Below are 18,798 nucleotides of genomic sequence, written 5' to 3'. Positions count from 1 at the left end.
GAAGGAGGTTTTAATTCCCGAGACATCCCGCACCAATTCCGTTCCAACGCGAGCAGACACGGGACGAATTTACTTTCGGAATTTCGAATGTATGTCGGCAACCTGATTTGCCCTACGAATCTTCATCGGCCGTGTCGGGCAAAATATTTCAGTTCGTTACACCGGATAAAAGGAAACCACGACAAACTCCTGTGTAGCTACTGTAACAGCGGGAATCGACGAAAGGATCAAAATCGATGTAACTACATAACTTGGCTGAATTTAATCTCTGATGCTGGCAAATAGGGAGAAATTTGAAGAAAGAGAAAATTTTGATGCCGGTTATCTGGGCACATTCTAATCGTTCCGGATAAATACGGAGCATAATTCTTTCGCGTGTTTATCACGATTGAAATCTGAATTCAATAGAATTGTGTCGGTTTTAATATTTGCCGCAATTTATTTGCCATAAAAAGGAAGAAAGAATTACGCTGGAAGCGCTAACGAAATAATGAAACGGCATTCACAGTGCGGAATCGCGGTTCGTCGATCGACCGATGGAAGCCGTTAAATGACTGATGCCCGTTGATTATCCGTGATTATTATTATAGGAAAAGACCTTCCGTCTCCGTGGACTAGAAATCCTGATACACTCGACGAACACGATACGTACTACGTATCGTGTTATACGTACGCCTCCTGATTCTTTCCGTAAGTTGTTATGGAACGAATCGGGTAGTGTATATTTATCTCGGAACGTCAGCGTAAAAAAATTAATTAATTAGAAGATAATTAATAAAAAACAAGAAAATAATCTGTCTGTGTAATCAAATTCAATATGAATATTAAATTTGAAATTATGAATCAGCTTTAACTTTTTTAGATTTAAATATAACTTTTTTTTCTAATTAGGTATTCTTTCTTAGTGTATTTATTAAATTCATAAATAAATTCTTGTCTCACATGCAATGCTTTTTTAATTACCTATATTTCTTTACATTGGTATTATCCTTTTTTAGTTTATATTTATTCTTTATAGATTAGTGTATCATTCGTTTTGTTATTATTTCTTAATACATTTACTAAAGTTAAAAATAAATTCTTTCACTCAATTTTTTAAGAACTAGTTTTATTTTTTTTAAGATAAATCTTGATTTTCTTTATTTTTATCAAATAGAGTTAGTCTAACAAACTTTTAGAACAATTAATTAAAGACGATAACAGTAATATAAATAACCCAATTCGCTATTGCATTTGTTTGGTCATTATTAAAAGTACGTAGAATGTTAATGCAAATTTTAACATTCCTTAGCTGTAATTTTGAGAATCCTCTGAATAAAATTCTTGGAAGTATCGTGCAAATAACTGCGGTTCGTCTAAATAAAGCGCACTTATACATGCAGTGCTTTATTACAGCAACCGTTGCTTAATTATTAGTAATGATGAATGCGACCGTTAGGGTCATCTGTCGATGCTTTGGTAGAATAAAGCATTGCATTTTGTAAGTGGCATGTTTTCCAAAGTGGCAAAGTAGGAAATTACATACATTAAGTATGTTAATTCACATACATTTTATAAATAGAAGATTTTTCAGCTCTGGAAACTTTATTAAAAAAGAAATTTAATATTATTTAATTTTGACCTTCTAAAACTTCTCTCTCATTTTCAATAAGAAAAAAATTAAAAAAAGTTATAAAAAGTATTTTATATATTTTCTTCTTACTGAAGCTGGCGAAAAAAGTTTCAGAAAATGAAAATTAAATAATATTAAAGTTCTCTTCTTGTCGAATTTTTAAGATAACGCTTTGCTACACGTATATGTTTCTTCAGACCACATCTTATAACGTGTATAAAGAAGAAAGATATAAATTGGGAAAGAAACGAGAGAGACAAGAGTGTACGGCTCATTATTGTGTCATGTATTTCCTTTCACATCGAGTGCACTGTTACCGATATCGTTTTTACAACTTTTCATACAAAAGAATGATTCGATGATGAGCGCTGTCGCAAAAATTCGCCGCGTGCCCCCGCGAGTTCCACTCTCGGAGGCTGACTACTCTCGACAGCGAAACTCTCGAGACCGCGCGTATCTGGACCTCTTCTATCGATCGTAATCTCGCACGCGCGTCAATTATTCCGATTACCTCCTTATCAGCACACTTAATATCTCAGATATAGATCTTTCAGCGTGATCCACCTTGTTTTCCCTCCTTCGTGTGAATATCATACAAAAGACTAAGACTATATATATATATATGCAAATGTCTCTTATAATTATATCTCGTTATCATGTACGAACGTAATTGTTAATGTAATGCGCGGCGGTACTTCCCGTGTGTGCTATCTTAATCGTTAAGTTAATTTACAAAATTCGAGCCTATCGATACCTAATCGACGAACACAGAGACGACGGTGGATCGCGTCTTTCCGCTAAAAAAATCGCGGATCCGTAAAGTTTCAACAGAAAGAATCTCTACGTTCGTATAAAAAAAAAAAGAGATAAAGAAAGCAATTCCAATCGCTCTTTACTCGACACAGGCGCAACGTAAATCTATAATAATTAGAGTAAATCGTATTGCAGCTCGATGCACGCCGTTGCTCTCGAGTAGCATCGATCCGGCGTCTCCCTCGATAAACGTTTTCTACATTACTACTACTGAATAATCGTTTTCTTTCTTTCCTCGCGTTTTTAACCGCCGTCTCTTCTGATCCTCGTGGATCCTCTCATTGTCAGACACATAACACACGTCACGCACACGTCCTCACAGGGGGCACGCACCTCTGCCATTCGCGCAACACGTTCCAGCCGATGATGGTGCACATGTACGCCCGCTAAATTAAATAAATCTCACTTGGAAGGGAATACCTCGAATATATCTTGTTGCGAAACCGTTTGCACGCTTTACAATCCCCTTTTTTTTAAGGAAACGCGTTAAGAGGAAAGATCAAGTGGGTCCAATTTCAAAGATAATTCAAAAGATAATTTGACTCTTCAAGGATAACGCGAATCGCGATAACTAATCGATTAATCTTAACGTTACACATATCTTCTATCTTCTCCACACATTGTACTTATTACAAAAATTATATTGCAATTAGAACGACAGATCACATACGCAAATAAATGTTTAATCGCAAATAAATGACTTAATTGTGATTAAGTCAAAATTACGTTTTATTTTAATTATCTTTCAGAGAATTTATATTTCTTCGGCGATTTACAATTCGAGATGTTTCCCTATTAATCAAAATGTGATAACGATGGAAAGACAGGAATAAGGATCACCCTACGCTATTCACACACACATCTTCAAAATTTTATATAAATAAATTGTATATGTACAGTCACATGAACAAATAACTGTATTGTTTCCTTTATATGTTTCTATTATATTTTCTCACTGATCTTCGATGTAAGAAAAGCCTTATATAATTAATCAAATTTTTTTACTTTAAAGATATGATATTACGGTGTCTCTTGGACGACTGTTTTAGCAGCAATGAACTAGGCCACGTACATATATTAACACGCACATTTTTTTCTGTTTTAAAAAAGAGATTTGATTGCAACGAATTAAAAAGAACTATCAAGCAGGTTGTGCGAATATCGCAGGGTGATCAAAAGTCAAATTTATTCATTACCCTTCCTCTCGCATCTGTATAGGCCTCGCTTTTTAATCTTTAACGCAATCTTGCATACGCATGCGACACCGGTGGGAACTTCACAGTATCAAGTTTAATTAAATTACCGCTTTGCAAATAGCCGAGCGTATTATCCGCGTATCGAACCTCAGTCGCAGTGGTGAATAACCCGCGCCACCCTTCCTGGCCGCGACAGGGGTGGTCCGATGGACCCCGCGAGACGTTTCGTCTCGCGTCAAAGGCGGACCGTCGCCTCCTACTCCGGATGAGCAGTTTCCTCCTGTCCTGTTCGTCTCGCGAACGTAGAAAATTTTAAATGTAAAAATAGAGTTACATTTGCAGCCGACGACGATCGGCGCAAAGGAGTGGAGAGTTCGTCCCCGGGCGAGATTCTCTGAGAGAGAAGTCGCGCGTGGACCAGGAAGAGTTGGCGCCGTTCACCCGATTTATCAAAAAGGAATTGTGTTACCATGCTAGTTACCGGCGATTAATATGCGTCTCGAGTGTGCGTATTCGAGTATCTTATTTCCGAGTAGCTACCACTCTTTCTCTCCTCGAATGCGAATTGTAAAGTTAATTCGACGGGAACTTTAGTTCCGTTACTATTACAGACGATAAAAGAATATTATTCTTGGCTACGCTATACAATTGTGGAAATATCGTTCAAGATTCGGTATTCCGCATCGTGTCGTTCCACTCGAAACCGCGCCGCGAATTCATGAAGGAACATAATTTCCAATTAAGGAACAGTCGCAAAATTATTGCCCATAAATTACCTTTCTTTTTTTCTAAAGACATGTACAATTGTTTATTACGTAAGACACTTGTAAAAAATAAGATAAAATATAAAATTAATGATGTGTCGGGAGTTCATTATGGAATAAATTAAATTCTTAAGCTTGGAACTTCAGCGATTGGACTAAAAACTCGTGTATTAGGATAGAAAATACATTTTACAAAAATTACAAAGATAAATTGTTTTAATTCCATAAAACAAAAGGATTGGAAAACAGAAGATATAAGAAAAAATGATGTAAAATTTCTCTAATTTAAAGAAAAAAAGCTAACTTCGAAATGTTAGATCGATTGTTCGGTCTCTCTCGACTCGTCTCTTCTCTTAGGGCTACTTTGTGCATTCTGAACCGGAGACGAGTACGAATCTCCTTTGCGCGTCATTCAGTGTCTCTCGTTAATACAAATTTAATTCTAGTCTTAATCGATTAACTTTTCGCTGATCTATAGTTAAGAAGTACGTCGGTTGAATCTCGCGTCTCACCAAGAGGTCTCTGGCGGAATGGTCTCTCTCGCTAATCTCTACGTCAAGACTGAAACGATCGCACGAGAATCGGTGGTCGGTAGACGGAGGAGAAAGGTTTCGAAATACCGATCCGAGCCGAACGAAATTCTCGTGGAGAAACTCGAGATGGTATATGGTATGTCGATATGGATCGCGCGCGAAGAATTGTCAAGTGCTATCAGCAGGGCTCCTGTTTCGTCGCCTCTTCTCACAGTCGCATCTTGTCGATTAGGCGTTCGGAGATTACGGATTAACTCGTGAGAGACAAACGACGAAACTACGACTGATCGCAGGTCGTCGGACTTACCGTCCGCGTGACGTGTATCGTAACGCGCTATAATACAATAAACGTGGCGCAATGAAATAAAATACTAAGCGTGGAAGGTACGCGCGTCTGCAGTAGCAGTCGGAGACGACAATTGCCCGACTCGCAACACTTTTAAGTTACTGATCGATCAAATCGACGCTTTAATGTTATCTGCTGTAAATAAGAGGAAGCCGTGATTAATGAGTCGCGTGAATAAACGTGCTGTAAATGTATAGCAAAGACGATAAAAAATCTTCCAAAATTATTATTATTAATTAATATAATATATGATATAATAATTATATCACATTATTAATAATTATGTTTTCGCTGATAAAAAACAGATTGTATTAAAAAAATTCTGTGTATTTGCTTCATTTTTATTCACACGACTCTTTTTCGTTTCGCAGTCATTTGCGTCGCTCTGCTGTGTTCGTGAGTCTAATGTCTAACTAAAGAAGAGTTACGGAACAATATTACGACGGGTATTAATAATTAAAAATGGAACGAAACGTCGCGCGACCCTGCGGAGAACGCACGTATAACAACAGGTATTGTTGAGAAGAAGCACGAAACAAGTATTGTCACACTATTCATCGATACAAATAGTAACAGCGATAGGCGATAGTGTAACAATGTATATATATTTATATATATTTATAAATACAGGCGGCGAGTGTCCCCCCTATCTTCTTTAGAGGCTCTCTATCAACTACAACATAACTGAAGCGAGTTATTCATGCGATAACGACTAAAAACTAACGTGTCTATTTGTCGCGTAATAAGGCGGAACACATTCATCCAGCGTGTTTAACATTAAAATGAGTCCTCCAATGTGAACCACGCAATAACGTCGAAGTCAGATTCCCTGAAAATTCAGAATTCTCTTCCCGCTAGTCTTGAGTGTAAATTATTTTACAAAAGAGATAAAAGATTCTTCAAAATAAGAAAAATAAAATTATATTAAACAAGTACAAGTACAAAAAAAACTTTGTCAATGATTTGAACTTTTATGCTAGTTGCCAATTTCATTTCTACCCTCGTAAAATTTGGCGGAAAATCGTAATTTAACAATTTCGCATACAATTAAAATGATTACAATTTTAATAGTAATTTTAGAAATCAGACGCGTTACTTCATGTCTCTCATTTCGGAGGGTCTCCGATTGGAAAAATGGAATGAGACGGATTCCTGCGTAGAAGGAAAGAAAAAGGAAATAATGGGGACGCGGTGCGAATCGTAATTAACCTGATTGTCTTCTGCCTCCTGCAAAAGGTCGGCGTTATGGCTTGGCAGCGCACGTGCTGAAGCTTAAACTTGACTAGAACTAAACGAACGTGCGGAGGAATAAACATATAATTCTGTTTTTTTCCTCTCTCCCTCTTTCTCTCTTATCGCTTAATCTACAATTTTACTTTGTTCACTTTTATATCGACCTCACCAATTTTTCGCCTTTACGTCTTTTCTCGCAGGGCCGGGCGGTATTTCGAACACGCGCTAATTCACGATCTGCATTTTACATTCTGAATCATATTCTCATGTCGAATCGTCATCTCTATGCCTCGTTTCCGAAATATATCTTTCGAATATTTTGGGTTTAGAAAAGAATAAGTTTGCCCAGCCCGTTCGGTATTCGATTTAAGTCACGAATATAATTCTCGTGTCATCACGCGTGAAAAAAAAGCACTATATGTATATCGTATACGTATTAGAAATTTTCTATCAAATATAAAAAGCAAAAAAATAGAAAAGAGAACGACCGCCTCTCTACAGTGATATTACGATTCACAGGGAAATCTAAACGTTGTGCAAACGAGGTATGTGCTTTAGTCGCGTATATCCAAACTGAATAAGACTATCAGTCTTTTTTCCTTTTAGAAGAGAAATCAGCGCACGCGTCACACGCGTAATATATCGTAATAATAACGCATGTATTGTTGAAGAACATATAAATATACGCAACGCGCCTACAATCGCTAATGACAGATCGTAAAACAGCGGATGTCTCGCGTCGTTGCGAAGAAGACGCTTTCTTCCAAAGGTCTTTCCGAAGTAAACGAAGGTAATTGCATTTTAGCTCATCTTCATTTTCGCTCGCTTCGAAACGGAATGTCCTGCAAACGCCAGGGAACCTCGGAGAAGTTTTCGCGATCGGTTCACGAATTGTGCGAATAATCATGATGAGCTCTCTCGTCGCTTAGCTTTAATTGAAAGATTCGCAAAAGTGAAGCGGTTCGGAGTTATAGCCCGCGTTTCATATATTTGTTCAGAAAAATGAATTCATACCTATACAAGTTATGTCCGTCCGTTCCTGTGTCAGTCCTTCGCTGTACAGCCGTATGGAGGATACCGACAAGAACATCCCTATCTGCTCAACATCGGATTTCGATATCAAAACTTTTTGTCACACTGTGGATACATTACTAGCTCTGGCTGAATCGTTAGATTACCGATAAAAATAAGCTTCTGTAACGGTTTTGTGACAACGTCACGCACTGCACTTTGCGGTTCTCACCAACAACGTCGGAAATCCACGTGATGATACCACGACGAGTCGATTTCTAGTTAATCTCCAGTCAATGCTCCTCTTCCACACTTAACTTATAGTCAGCACATGTAAAATTTGCGGATATATTATGTACAAATAGTCTCTAGATCCGCGTTGCACATCCGCTTGTCTAGACGACGATGATGACGATAATGGATGAGGATGATACCGATGATTTTTTTTATCGATGTTTATTCATCTTTGGTTGGGGCAATGTACGTTTGTTCGAACGTTTGTGGATCCTTGGACACCTGTCACGGAACTTTCTCACGCACATGTCCGCCCAAACAATATTTAGAACAGTCTAGTCTCGCTCTTGCCAGTTTTCAAGCATTATGACGCCGTTTCCTCATCGGCCAAATTGTGAAGATCCGAGTAATTCACGATGGCACGATGCAGAAACTCATATTGCGCCTGCAACACGCACAATGACAAACATTACACAAAATACAATTACAATATGATATAAAATATAATAAATAACAAAATATATGATAATGTATTATAATTCTTAAATTTGCAATTAATTATTTCATCATAAATAGTTGAGCTTTGTTGAAAAAAAGTAATGATAAAGAATAAAAAAATATATATATATAATGTTTAAATATTTCAATTGTTACTGTTATTGTAGTAACTGTAATTGTTTGTTACTTTATATATTTTAATTGTGTTGCACAATATTGCCTAAATTTTAAATAGAATATCCAACTTTTAGTCAAAATTCATAGAAAATATCCAATTCTTTGTTACAGCACAATCGATATGAAGAAAGTTATGAAAATATTTACAAAGGTGCTGATCATGCCGTGTCGCTGAGAGCGCAATTTCTTCGTCGTTGTGAAAATATCCACGCGCTTCTCAGTGCGCAGCTGCTGGACCAGTATGCTAAGTGCCACAAACATGGAACTCCGATCTGATCCGTAGCTGCAGTGCACGGCCAGTGAGCCGCTCGTCTCGGTGTCGTTCGTCAGCGTCTGGTCCACCAGTTCTATGAGACCGCGCGTCACCTCAGGTACTTCACCCTCCACCGTCGGCCAGCCGTGATACTGATACTGCTTCACGACCCCGCTCTCGTCAGTCTTCGTGTTCAAAATGCAAAACTCGCGACGCGTGTAATATGGACAACTCTCGCTGTGGATGTAACGGACCCTTATATGATCGTAGTCGGTCTCATCGTCAGGCCAGTAGCGTGGACATTTCCGCGGGCCTTCGTTCAACTGAAAAAGATATGATATATTTTATACACGATTATATATATAATATTTATTCCGATATCTCTCTCTCTCTCTCTCTCTCTCTCTCTCTCTCTCTCTCTCTCTCTCTCTCTCTCTCTCTCTCTCTCTCTCTCGAATATCTTTTCTAAATGTACGCATGCTTCGCTCTTATCAAAATCGGGGACTCTGACACTTCTTTCACCCGATTATAGAATGTCATGTATCTTGTGTCATTATAAAGTAATCTCAGAAATATTGTTATATGTTTGTAAGAAATTAACATCGTTTACTTATTACTTAAGATACTATTGTGTTGATTAAATTTTATTGGAATATTCTTTATAAAGCAATGTATAAACAAGTTTTCAATAAAAAATATATCGTCAATTAATTCCCTAAAACTTTGCTGTATGAAATTGCATACCATGTATATTATGTTAACGCAATATTCATACATGTATCACTTCTTGCAAAAATTAGGACAAATTCAACAAAACCAATATCTTCATTAAGTGCAATAAAAAAATTTAGGAAAAAAAATCTATACTTACGTCCGACAACATAACTATCGTAGTGATGCATTGTTCCGAGATCATTCGCCAGAAATCCGTTATGGTGGTCTCCAGTGGATCTTGGGTAATGACAAACGACTCGGAATTATCATAGCCTTCGATGAACGATGCGTTTATGTATGTTGAATGTTCCCTTCCCGGAACTGGGGTGAGTATCACGCGATTTCTATCATATGGTATCACCATTTCGCTTCGATTCTTCGATCTATTTTCATCTCCACCGCCAACAGAGAAAGATTTCCGATCTTCCAACACGGAACTGATTTTCTATTAACAAAAATTATACGTATAACATGAATATGAGAGAGAAATGTTCGTTTCTCAATAAAACTGTTGGGAAAATATAAAAGTGTTATAACGTGTTCATCGAATAAACTATATATGTATGGTCTCTATTCTACTTTATTGGATATTGGTTATTCAAAATGTATGATCGCTTTTTCACAAGTGATTCGTTAACCCGTTCAGTACACAAGTAGAACACGCCGAAAAAAAGATTTACAAAATAACAACGAGACAAACTGGTACAGCAAACAATTCTGATATGAACGATATTTGTAAGAATAATTTTGGCACATATAATATTTTAATATTTTAATATTTTTATATTTAATATAATATTTTAATTTTTGCAGATCTCAAATAAAGACAAAATTAAGTTGATAGAAAAAGTGAAAACTATTTGTGGCATTCAATTTTGGCCTGTAACTTACATCATACTCCTCCTCCATCCTGCACTTCTCCTTCCCGTTGTCCCGCTGTCTCAGTTTGGCGACCGTGGTCTTGAGCTGCGCTGCCGGGATCTCCGTGTCGCCGTACTGCGCCATCTCCATAAGCGCGCGATAGATGAAGATGTATTGCTTAAGTGATTGCACGAGGAAGTTGCGCTGATGCCGCAGGTCGCACACAGTATTGAAGATGGATACCTGACCTTCCTCGGCCAGCTGCTGCAGCAGGGAATCTAATGCCACGAGCGTGCCGGTGCGGCCCACACCGGCGCTGCAGTGCACTAGGATCGGCCCCTTTTCGAGCGAGTACGCCTCGTTGACGCGCTTGATGAAGCGTAGAATCGCGTGCGGATGCTCAGGGGCGACAAAGTCCTTCCACACGAGGAAGTGATACTGTACGATCGCGCGGGCGTCGCGCTCGCCCAGCCGCGTCATCTTCAACTCGCGCACCACGTAGTCCGAGTAGGCGCGCTCTTTAACGTGCTCCACCGTGATGTCGCCGAAGTTTTTGGTCTCGCGTTTGTCCGGCCAGTACTTGGCGCACTTGGTCTTCGAATATTCCTCAAGATTCGTCAGCATGAGGATCAGCTCGAGATGCTGCTCCCAGATCATGCGCCAATAGTCGCACACAGTGTTCTCCATCGGGCCCTGGGCGCAGATGAACTTCTTGCGTTCCTTATAGCCTAGCACGAAGTTGGCATTGATGTAATCAGAGCCGCAGATACCGTCCATCTGCGCCAAGCGTACCCTTGTCTGATCGTAACACTTGATGTCCGGATAACGATTCTTGTAGAGGTTCTCCTGCGCTTCGGACGCGCGCGTTGTTCTGTCCGTGAATCGGTCGGGTAGCAGTTCAAATTCGTGTTGGAAACCATAATCTGAGTCCCGATGGCGTTCCAAGTACGCCTGCAACAATTCGCCCTTGGGTATGGGCGGCATGTCCGGTGGACTCGCTGCCACGAGTTGATGCCTACCTCTCAGGCTTCTACAAAGATGTCTAGAAAAAGGACATCCATTAAGATACTAATACTAATAATTGATATTATTTAGTAGAAATTGTGTAATTATACAGAAAAAAACTCATTATATGTATACTTTAAGTTTTTATATGCATTCTATTATGTTTCTGTGACAACAGCTTTTAATTTTAAAAGTTTTTTAAGAATAGGGTTGTTAAAACAAAAGGCTTTTATTATTTAAAATAATGTAAAATATATTATATTATTAAAATAATTTACGTAATAAAAAATATTCGTATAAAAATCTATTTAAGAGATAAAATCGCGTTTTTCTAGAACTCACCTGAAACTATTGCGCAGCGTTATGACTTCCTCCCTCTCTTGGGCACGCTTTGTAAATCTATACAACACGCAGAGCGCAATAAACAAAATTGTGAGAGTTAAAATGAGGGCGATAAAGAGCTGTATTATCATTTCTCTGACAGTAGTCGCCTCGGCGGCCGTTACGCTGAGAGGGTCCACTCCGCCGTAAAGGGGATTAAAGTAACTACTATAAGCCGGTAGAAGCTGATCCTTTTCATGATCGAATACTGCAAAAAATCAACCATCATCCAATGCGCTACCAAACTTGAAGTTTCAGCAAATCCACTGACACTCGTACATACCGATAACTTCGATGAAACCAGTATAGTTCGACGTTTCATCGAGAAAACCATCGTAAGGCGATAACATGCTAAGTTCTCCGGATCCGTCTACGGATGCCTTTTGCAGCGGCGTGTCTTCTCTCTTCCGTCTTTCCGCTTTTTCCGTGGCATTAATAGCCATAGGCACAGCCGTGGTTGTATCAATTTTCGTGGTGTCAATAACGGTCGTCGTTGACGTGGTAGAAGAGCTGGTAGTCGTGCTGCTACCACTGTTATTCACAGTTGTCGCCGATGTCGACGTAGTTATCGTTGTGCTGGTAACGATATTGCTTATGTTACTCGAGATTGAAGTGGTAGTCGACGGGATTTCCGGAACAAAGTGTAACAACGGTGGTGCCGGTTTGGGTCGCAGACCGACGCATTTGTCGCACATAGCACCGCCATTAGACGACTCGCCGTCGCCGAGAAAGATATCAGTTAACAACTGATCGCTGTCGAATGTCTCGGCGACGTAGGCACCGCCGGTAGGCGAGCTGTGCACGTATTGATAAGAGTACACTGCGATCTCCTCAGGTGGTGGCAGATCGCTGACCGTCTTGTGCGGCGGTAGTTTCACCAGGTAGACGCGGTAGCAGCAGATTGGGCCGTTCCGCTCGGAGATGCGCGGTAGATAGAGCTTGAACAACTGCCTACCTTGGCTCTCGATCTTCCGCCAGCTGCGCATGTTCATATTGTCGCGATCCGGAATCGCGACTGGCGTCGTACAGTTTCCTATGGCATCCTTGCCAGGAGTGCGAGACCTTGTCACTCCGTGCACCCGAACCTTCAAGCATTTATTTTTAGCACGAAAATTGATATTATTGTACGATAATTGAAAAAAAGTTAGAAATTATTCTAATTAAATAAAATAACTTAGAAAATATTATTCCGATAAAAATAATAAGAATGATTTAACTTTGAATAATTAGCTATATACCGTATAATTCGTATTGGGAGGTATCTTATTGTAATGCGTGCTGTTCCTCTGATAAACGCTCCAGCTGGGCGGTTCGAAACTGTGGATGTCCAGACGTCCCATGTCGTTCTTGAATCTTGCCACGCCGTTCAATTGTATATTGTAGCGCTGAATAATGCCGTTTGGTTTATCCGGGGGTTTCCACGTGATGGACATGAAACTGTAGCTGCTTATATTGTCGTAGCGACAAATGACGACGAGATTCTTCGGAGGACTGGCCACTGGAACAACAATAAATACACTTTAATATTTACCGATATTCGCCGAACGTGAAATACATTTTTTCTGACACGGTACGCGCCAACATACCTCCATCCAGGGTGGTGCCATTTACTTCGGTACTCCAATTGCCGCATTGCTTCGTGTATTCGCTGCAAGCGGCTATCTTGAATTTGTACGTGGTCGCCGGATCGAGATCCACGAATGCGTACACGATGAACGGCTGGGCGGGATACACCGCTTCTCTTTTCTGATCGCCGTGAGTGGCCATCAGATTATAATAGTGCACGTGTTCCTTCAAATCTGGCGGCGGCACGGTCCAGCCTATCGTGATCGAATTCTCCGTCACGCCGTTCACGGAGACTTTCGGCACAAATACTGGATCTGTAATAAATTTCTCAAGCTATATTCAATGAAACAATATAAAATTAAGTTTTAAGCAGTTATAACCGCATGGCTTTTTCTTGCCACGGAGATCAAACGTTGAGTTATAAAGATAATTATTTAATGTCCACATATGCTCAATAATTTCACAGTTATTCCACAATTATTTTTTTAATTACAATTTATAGATTATTAAATTAGACTGTATGATTCTTTTTAACTATTAAATAGGAGAAATTTGTCACGTCTTTCTCAGAAATACCTTTTTCAAGCGTAGTAATCCATCGTGGATCTAATTGCATGTGTGACGTGCCCAGCGCGTTGATGGCACTGATGCCGATTTGGTACGCGGTGCCGCTCTCAAATCCCTTGAGAACGTAACTTGAATTACCGCCGCCGATCTGCTCGGCGTAATACTGACGCTGATCTGTGCCCTTCTTCATATGCTGGATAAAGTACTTCGTGATCGGCTCGTTACCGTCGTTGACAGTCCAATTTAGAAATATACTGCCGGCCCCGACCGCCTTCATAAAATCTATGCTGACTTTCGGCACATCGGTGACGAATAACTGCGTCAAGGCGCTCACCACTCCGTTGTAGTCGTTCGCCTGACACACATACGTGCCGTTGTCTTTGCGCGCCAGACTCTTGAATTCCAGAATCAAGACGGCATAGGTCTCGTTTATCTGCGCGACGGCAGTAAGATCTTTCAAGTGTTCGCTGCTCTCTGAATCATTCCCTTTTAACCAAGTAAATTGGGATAATGGATAACCGTGTATGTGGCACGTCAAGTTGGCCGCTTCTGATACTTTCGCTCTTACGTTCCCGCCGGACGCTATCTTGCCGGGTTCTGGAAAAAAAAAAAATTAATGAGACGACATTTTAACGAAAGATCGTTCGACTTCTAAATTGATTATTGAATCTTTTATCGCGCGACAATATGAGAGAGTATTATCCACCAAATCCAAAATACGCATATTCGTAAGCGTGCGCGCTCGCACGCGCGTAGGGAAGATAAGGCATTTAAATTAGCTCGTTACGCACCTATCACTCTGATATGAATGTTTTTCTCGAGGGATTCGCCGTCGACAGTCTGCGCGGAGCACTTGTAGTCGCCCGTGTCGTTTCTGCTGGCCTTCTTTATGTCGAGCCGTCCGCCGTATTCGAAATCCTTGACGGTGGTGAGATTCCGGCCGTCGGTGCTCCACCAGACCTGACCCGGCACGTTGAGCTTGCATAACAGCGACGGCGTGCTGCCCGCCTCTATACCCTCGATATCCTGTGACGATCGAATCTCCAGCGACGCGGTCCGCTCGGGTTTCGGCGGTTCTGCCGCTGCTTTCGGCTTATCTATACCTGCCGCAAGCGAAACATTCTCGTTATCAATTCACGTAGATGCAAACAAGAGTTTGAAATAAAGCTCGAGAACGTCATTCTGGATACGAAATCGATCTTCGGCATAATTTCGCGAGAACTCGCGCAACGCTATCGAATTCGGTTACACAGAACTAGCCCCTTTAATTCTGAATATGCTATTCTTGCGCGATCAATGAAATCAAATTAAGGCATAGCTCGACCGTTCGGCGATCGTTCATTTTCGATGAATAGGAAGATGGATGAGTCGATTGACGAATCCCCGTCGTTTCTATTCCGTCGAATCTCTCCGTCCACGTGTGTGGCCTTCTTATCATATGCGCAGTTTCGTTATCTATTTTTTTCACACCGTTCGAAGATCAACGATGTAAATATTTTTTATTTACTTTGAAGTGTCGCGCTACCAATATTCTCTCAAGAATACTCACGTATTTTTAAACCACATATACACACATACGCGCGCGCGCATCTCTCTCTCTCTCTCGACGGTCCCAAAAAAATATCTAAGATTCCTCGTATAACAACAAAACGGAGAAAAACATCGTAAGTGGCGGATTCACTTCTCGTACATCTCGCTGAATTATTTCCACAATGTGTCATATTCAATGCCAACGACCGCCCCCGCGTGCTTTACACACACACACATGCAGGCACGCGTATGTACACCATCTAAGGTCCATGCAAACACGCGTTACACATATTCCTGTCTACAGTCATTCACGTATCCCCAGATACGTACGCATGATTTTAGTACATGATAATACATATACATATGTACAAATACATGATACACACACGATCGATGGTAAACGATAACGCGACCATATGCATACATTGCGATAAGGCACATTCGAGGAATAGGACAACCCTCCTTGTCAAAAATATAATTGAATGGCGCGCGTCTTTTCGTCCAGCTTTCAAAGTTTCGAAATTATCGTCTTGATTAATGCATGGAGATCGAGATCGAGATCTTGCCAAGGTGAGGTTTATCTAAAATTAAGTGAAATCGGGCCGATACGAATCTTGTAATTAAATAAAGAAGATGCCATCTTCGGTCGGGCTCGATCTTGGTACGCTAATAATAATTTAATATAATTTAATAATAGACTAATAATATTATTGAATAATTATAATTAAAGCTTAATAACATTACTTAATAATTATTAATTATTATTTATAACTTCTAATTAAAGCTTAATAACATTATTTAATAAATTATTATCTAAATATTATTGAGCTACCAAGATCTAGCCTGATCAAAGGTGGCATCTTTTTTGTTATTTAAAATTACCAGATTAAAATTCTTCAGATTATCCATTTCTATAGCCTAATTGCCCTAATTCATCGAGAGCTCTCAGCGAGTAATAAATGCTCAAAAGCAGCCGGAGCGTTTTTTAAGGACAGATCGTCTCTCTCTCGCGAGGAATATTGTCACAAAACAGTGGACGCCTATTACCACACAGCCTGTATAAATACATACATTTCTCTAAACCAGTTCAATGCCATTGTCCGACTCGCGACTCGAGTACATCTATGCGAGCAGTTATTTTCATCCGTGAGCTACAAAGTTGGATTCTCGCGAAGTTGGCACGTGAGTTTCTTCTTTTATCTCTCTCTCTCTTCCTTCCTCGACAACCACCTGGTACGTCGCTAACGCCGGGAATGTACGCACCACATCACCGAGTGGACGATTATAAATTTCGAGCGGCTTAATTGTCAATGCCGCGCGAGAAACGGGCCGCGGGTGGTCCGCGGCCGAACCGGCGCAGCTGCGACGATCGCAGGGATCGCGACACCGAGTGGATTGGGCGTTCGCGTTAACTGGAATCGACACCGGAATTAGATCTTTCGACGAAGTGAGATAGGTCTCATCCGTTTAGTCACAGGCGAGTTATCTCGTTGGGTGGAACAATGGCACCAGTCACGCTTTCCTCGTTTCAAGAAACGAGGGAAATCCGCGCGACGGACACTCGAACGGAGCTCCAGCTTTACGGCTCTCCTAATGGGAGAGATGTAAGATCAATTCCGAACCCTTCGGATCTCTAAAGCCGGGAATTTGAAGTATACGCTTGAGTTCCCAAAATCCGGAATTTTAATCCGCCTCGGAATTTTAATCCTCCTCCTTAAAAATCTCAAAAATAAAACGAATAAATAAATAAATAAAATAGCAAAAGATAAAAAGAATGCTGTTACTAAATGTTAATTTTATATTCTCGCTTTTATTATACAATGCTTAATCGTAATTTCGATAATCCGAAAGATACTTTTATGGAAATGCCCAGTAAATTCCTTTACCGCATTCTGTACAGGAGAAACGCCAGGCTCGTAAATACTATTACTCCGAGAGTTCCAGCCGCGCGTTCGATCGATCGCGCGGCGCGCAATTTTCCACGTGCTCCTTCCCGGCTTTCGACGCGAAATCTCGTCTCTCCTCGGGGGGCGATATTACGATATGTAAAAAAAAAAAAAAATACTCCAAGAAGAGACTCCGTAGAAGACCTCGGCACCGATCCGTCATCAAAATTCAACCCCGAACGTTATCATCTCGCATTTCCACCTCCTCCTATATAAAAAAAAAAAAAAATCAATCTAAGGAGATCGCATCGTTCGCTGATTTCTTATGGAATTTCTCGCGGCGCTCCTCGCGAACGAGAGATCGCTTGGCAAGCTTGGTTTTCGTGCTGAACGTTTCCCCAGCTTCTCCCTCGAGCATTTTGACTCTCGACGTGGAACGGGGAACGGAGCTGTCAGCCGGAGCGTCGAAGTAACGTAAACTGAAATCGGAACCATGGACGGCTCGCGGAGGCGCGTCCCGGCGCGCCTCGTCGCGCCTTCCCCTCCCCGCCCAATCCTTTCACCCGGAAGAAGAACGAGCGTGAGTGTGTGTGTATGCGAATGTACGAATGTGTGAATGTGCCGCGGATCGACTCACCGGACTCGTCGACGCCGGCCGCGCCGAGCACGAGGAGGCAGAAGAGCAGCGGCGCCAGCGACGTAACACCGCCGCTCCAGGATAACATGGCGGTCGTGACAGCCGGGTGTCGGGTGGACGGACGGACGGACGGCGCGGGGCGCGGGTGTTGCGCGTCGGCGACCGCGCTCACCGCACTCGCCGACGCTCGGTCGGGCCTTTCGCCGCTGTTGTCCCGGTCCCGGGTGGTAGCGCGGGCCTCCGTGCGCCCCTCCTCCCGTCGCTACCCTACCTCTAAACACGCGCTTCCTACGTCCGCGCGGCGGCGTCGTCCTCGCCCCTTTCGGCGTGGCGTCGACCACCCCTCGTGTCCACGGGGGGGCCCCCGGGGTTCCCGCGATGCCGCCCTCACAAGCCCTCCATGGGGGAAACACGTCCGACGTCCGCGGGACGTTGCCGTCGGCCAGGAGTCCCCCGGTGTGTGTGCGCGCGCGCGCGCTCCGCTCGCTTCCCGTTCACGGCGTTCACTCGATCATTACGACACGCGCGCACGAGGAGGCTCACGCTCACGAGTGTCGTCGCGGCTCGCTGCGCGATGCGATGCGGCGCGTCGTGGGATCGGCGGGATGCGGGGATTCTCGCCGCTCTAAGTCGGCCGACGGCACTTCGTGGAACGCTAACTGACGACCGGACGAGACGAGACGAGCCGGACGAGCGCTCGCTCTCGCGCGGCGACGACGGCGGCGGCGGCGACGGCGGCGGCGGCGGCGGCGGCGACGGCGATGATTCTCCTCCTCACCTCGTAACGATGCGCCGGAGAGACTGAATACCACTAATACTGAATCGCATCATGCGCAAGCCGTCGCGCGCCGCCCTGGGCCGGAGACGCGCGACGGAGCGGAATCGGCAGGGATTTCTCTCTCGGCGCAAGATTGTATTGGTGCCGGCCTCTCGCCGGCGCCGGGCGAAACTGTTAGCCGACGTCGGTACTTGGCGTCGGTA

At 42.2% G+C, this 18,798-nt stretch overlaps 1 protein-coding gene across 1 annotated transcript; it reads right to left on the bottom strand.

Moving 5' to 3' along the window:
- Positions 1-1,877: 1,877 nt before the first annotated feature.
- On the bottom strand, positions 1,878-18,792 carry Ptp69d (Protein tyrosine phosphatase 69D). The gene is made up of 11 exons (XM_077417850.1): positions 17,818-18,792; positions 14,556-14,867; positions 13,774-14,361; positions 13,218-13,511; positions 12,870-13,129; positions 11,915-12,716; positions 11,593-11,839; positions 10,276-11,287; positions 9,542-9,829; positions 8,565-8,993; positions 1,878-8,187 (listed from the first exon to the last, which is right to left on the bottom strand). The coding sequence occupies exons 1-11, from the start codon at positions 17,903-17,905 to the stop codon at positions 8,107-8,109; spliced, it is 4,401 nt and encodes a 1,466-aa protein (XP_077273976.1). The 5' UTR covers positions 17,906-18,792; the 3' UTR covers positions 1,878-8,106.
- Between the last annotated feature and the right edge of the window lie 6 nt (positions 18,793-18,798).

Source organism: Temnothorax americanus, unplaced genomic scaffold (assembly GCF_048541705.1).
Source record: "Temnothorax americanus isolate GAGA-0224 unplaced genomic scaffold, ASM4854170v1 Scaffold5, whole genome shotgun sequence".
Taxonomy (NCBI): Eukaryota; Metazoa; Arthropoda; class Insecta; order Hymenoptera; family Formicidae; genus Temnothorax; species Temnothorax americanus.
The sequence above is the reverse complement of the archived record's forward strand: the minus strand, read 5'-3'. Positions and strand labels throughout refer to the sequence as shown.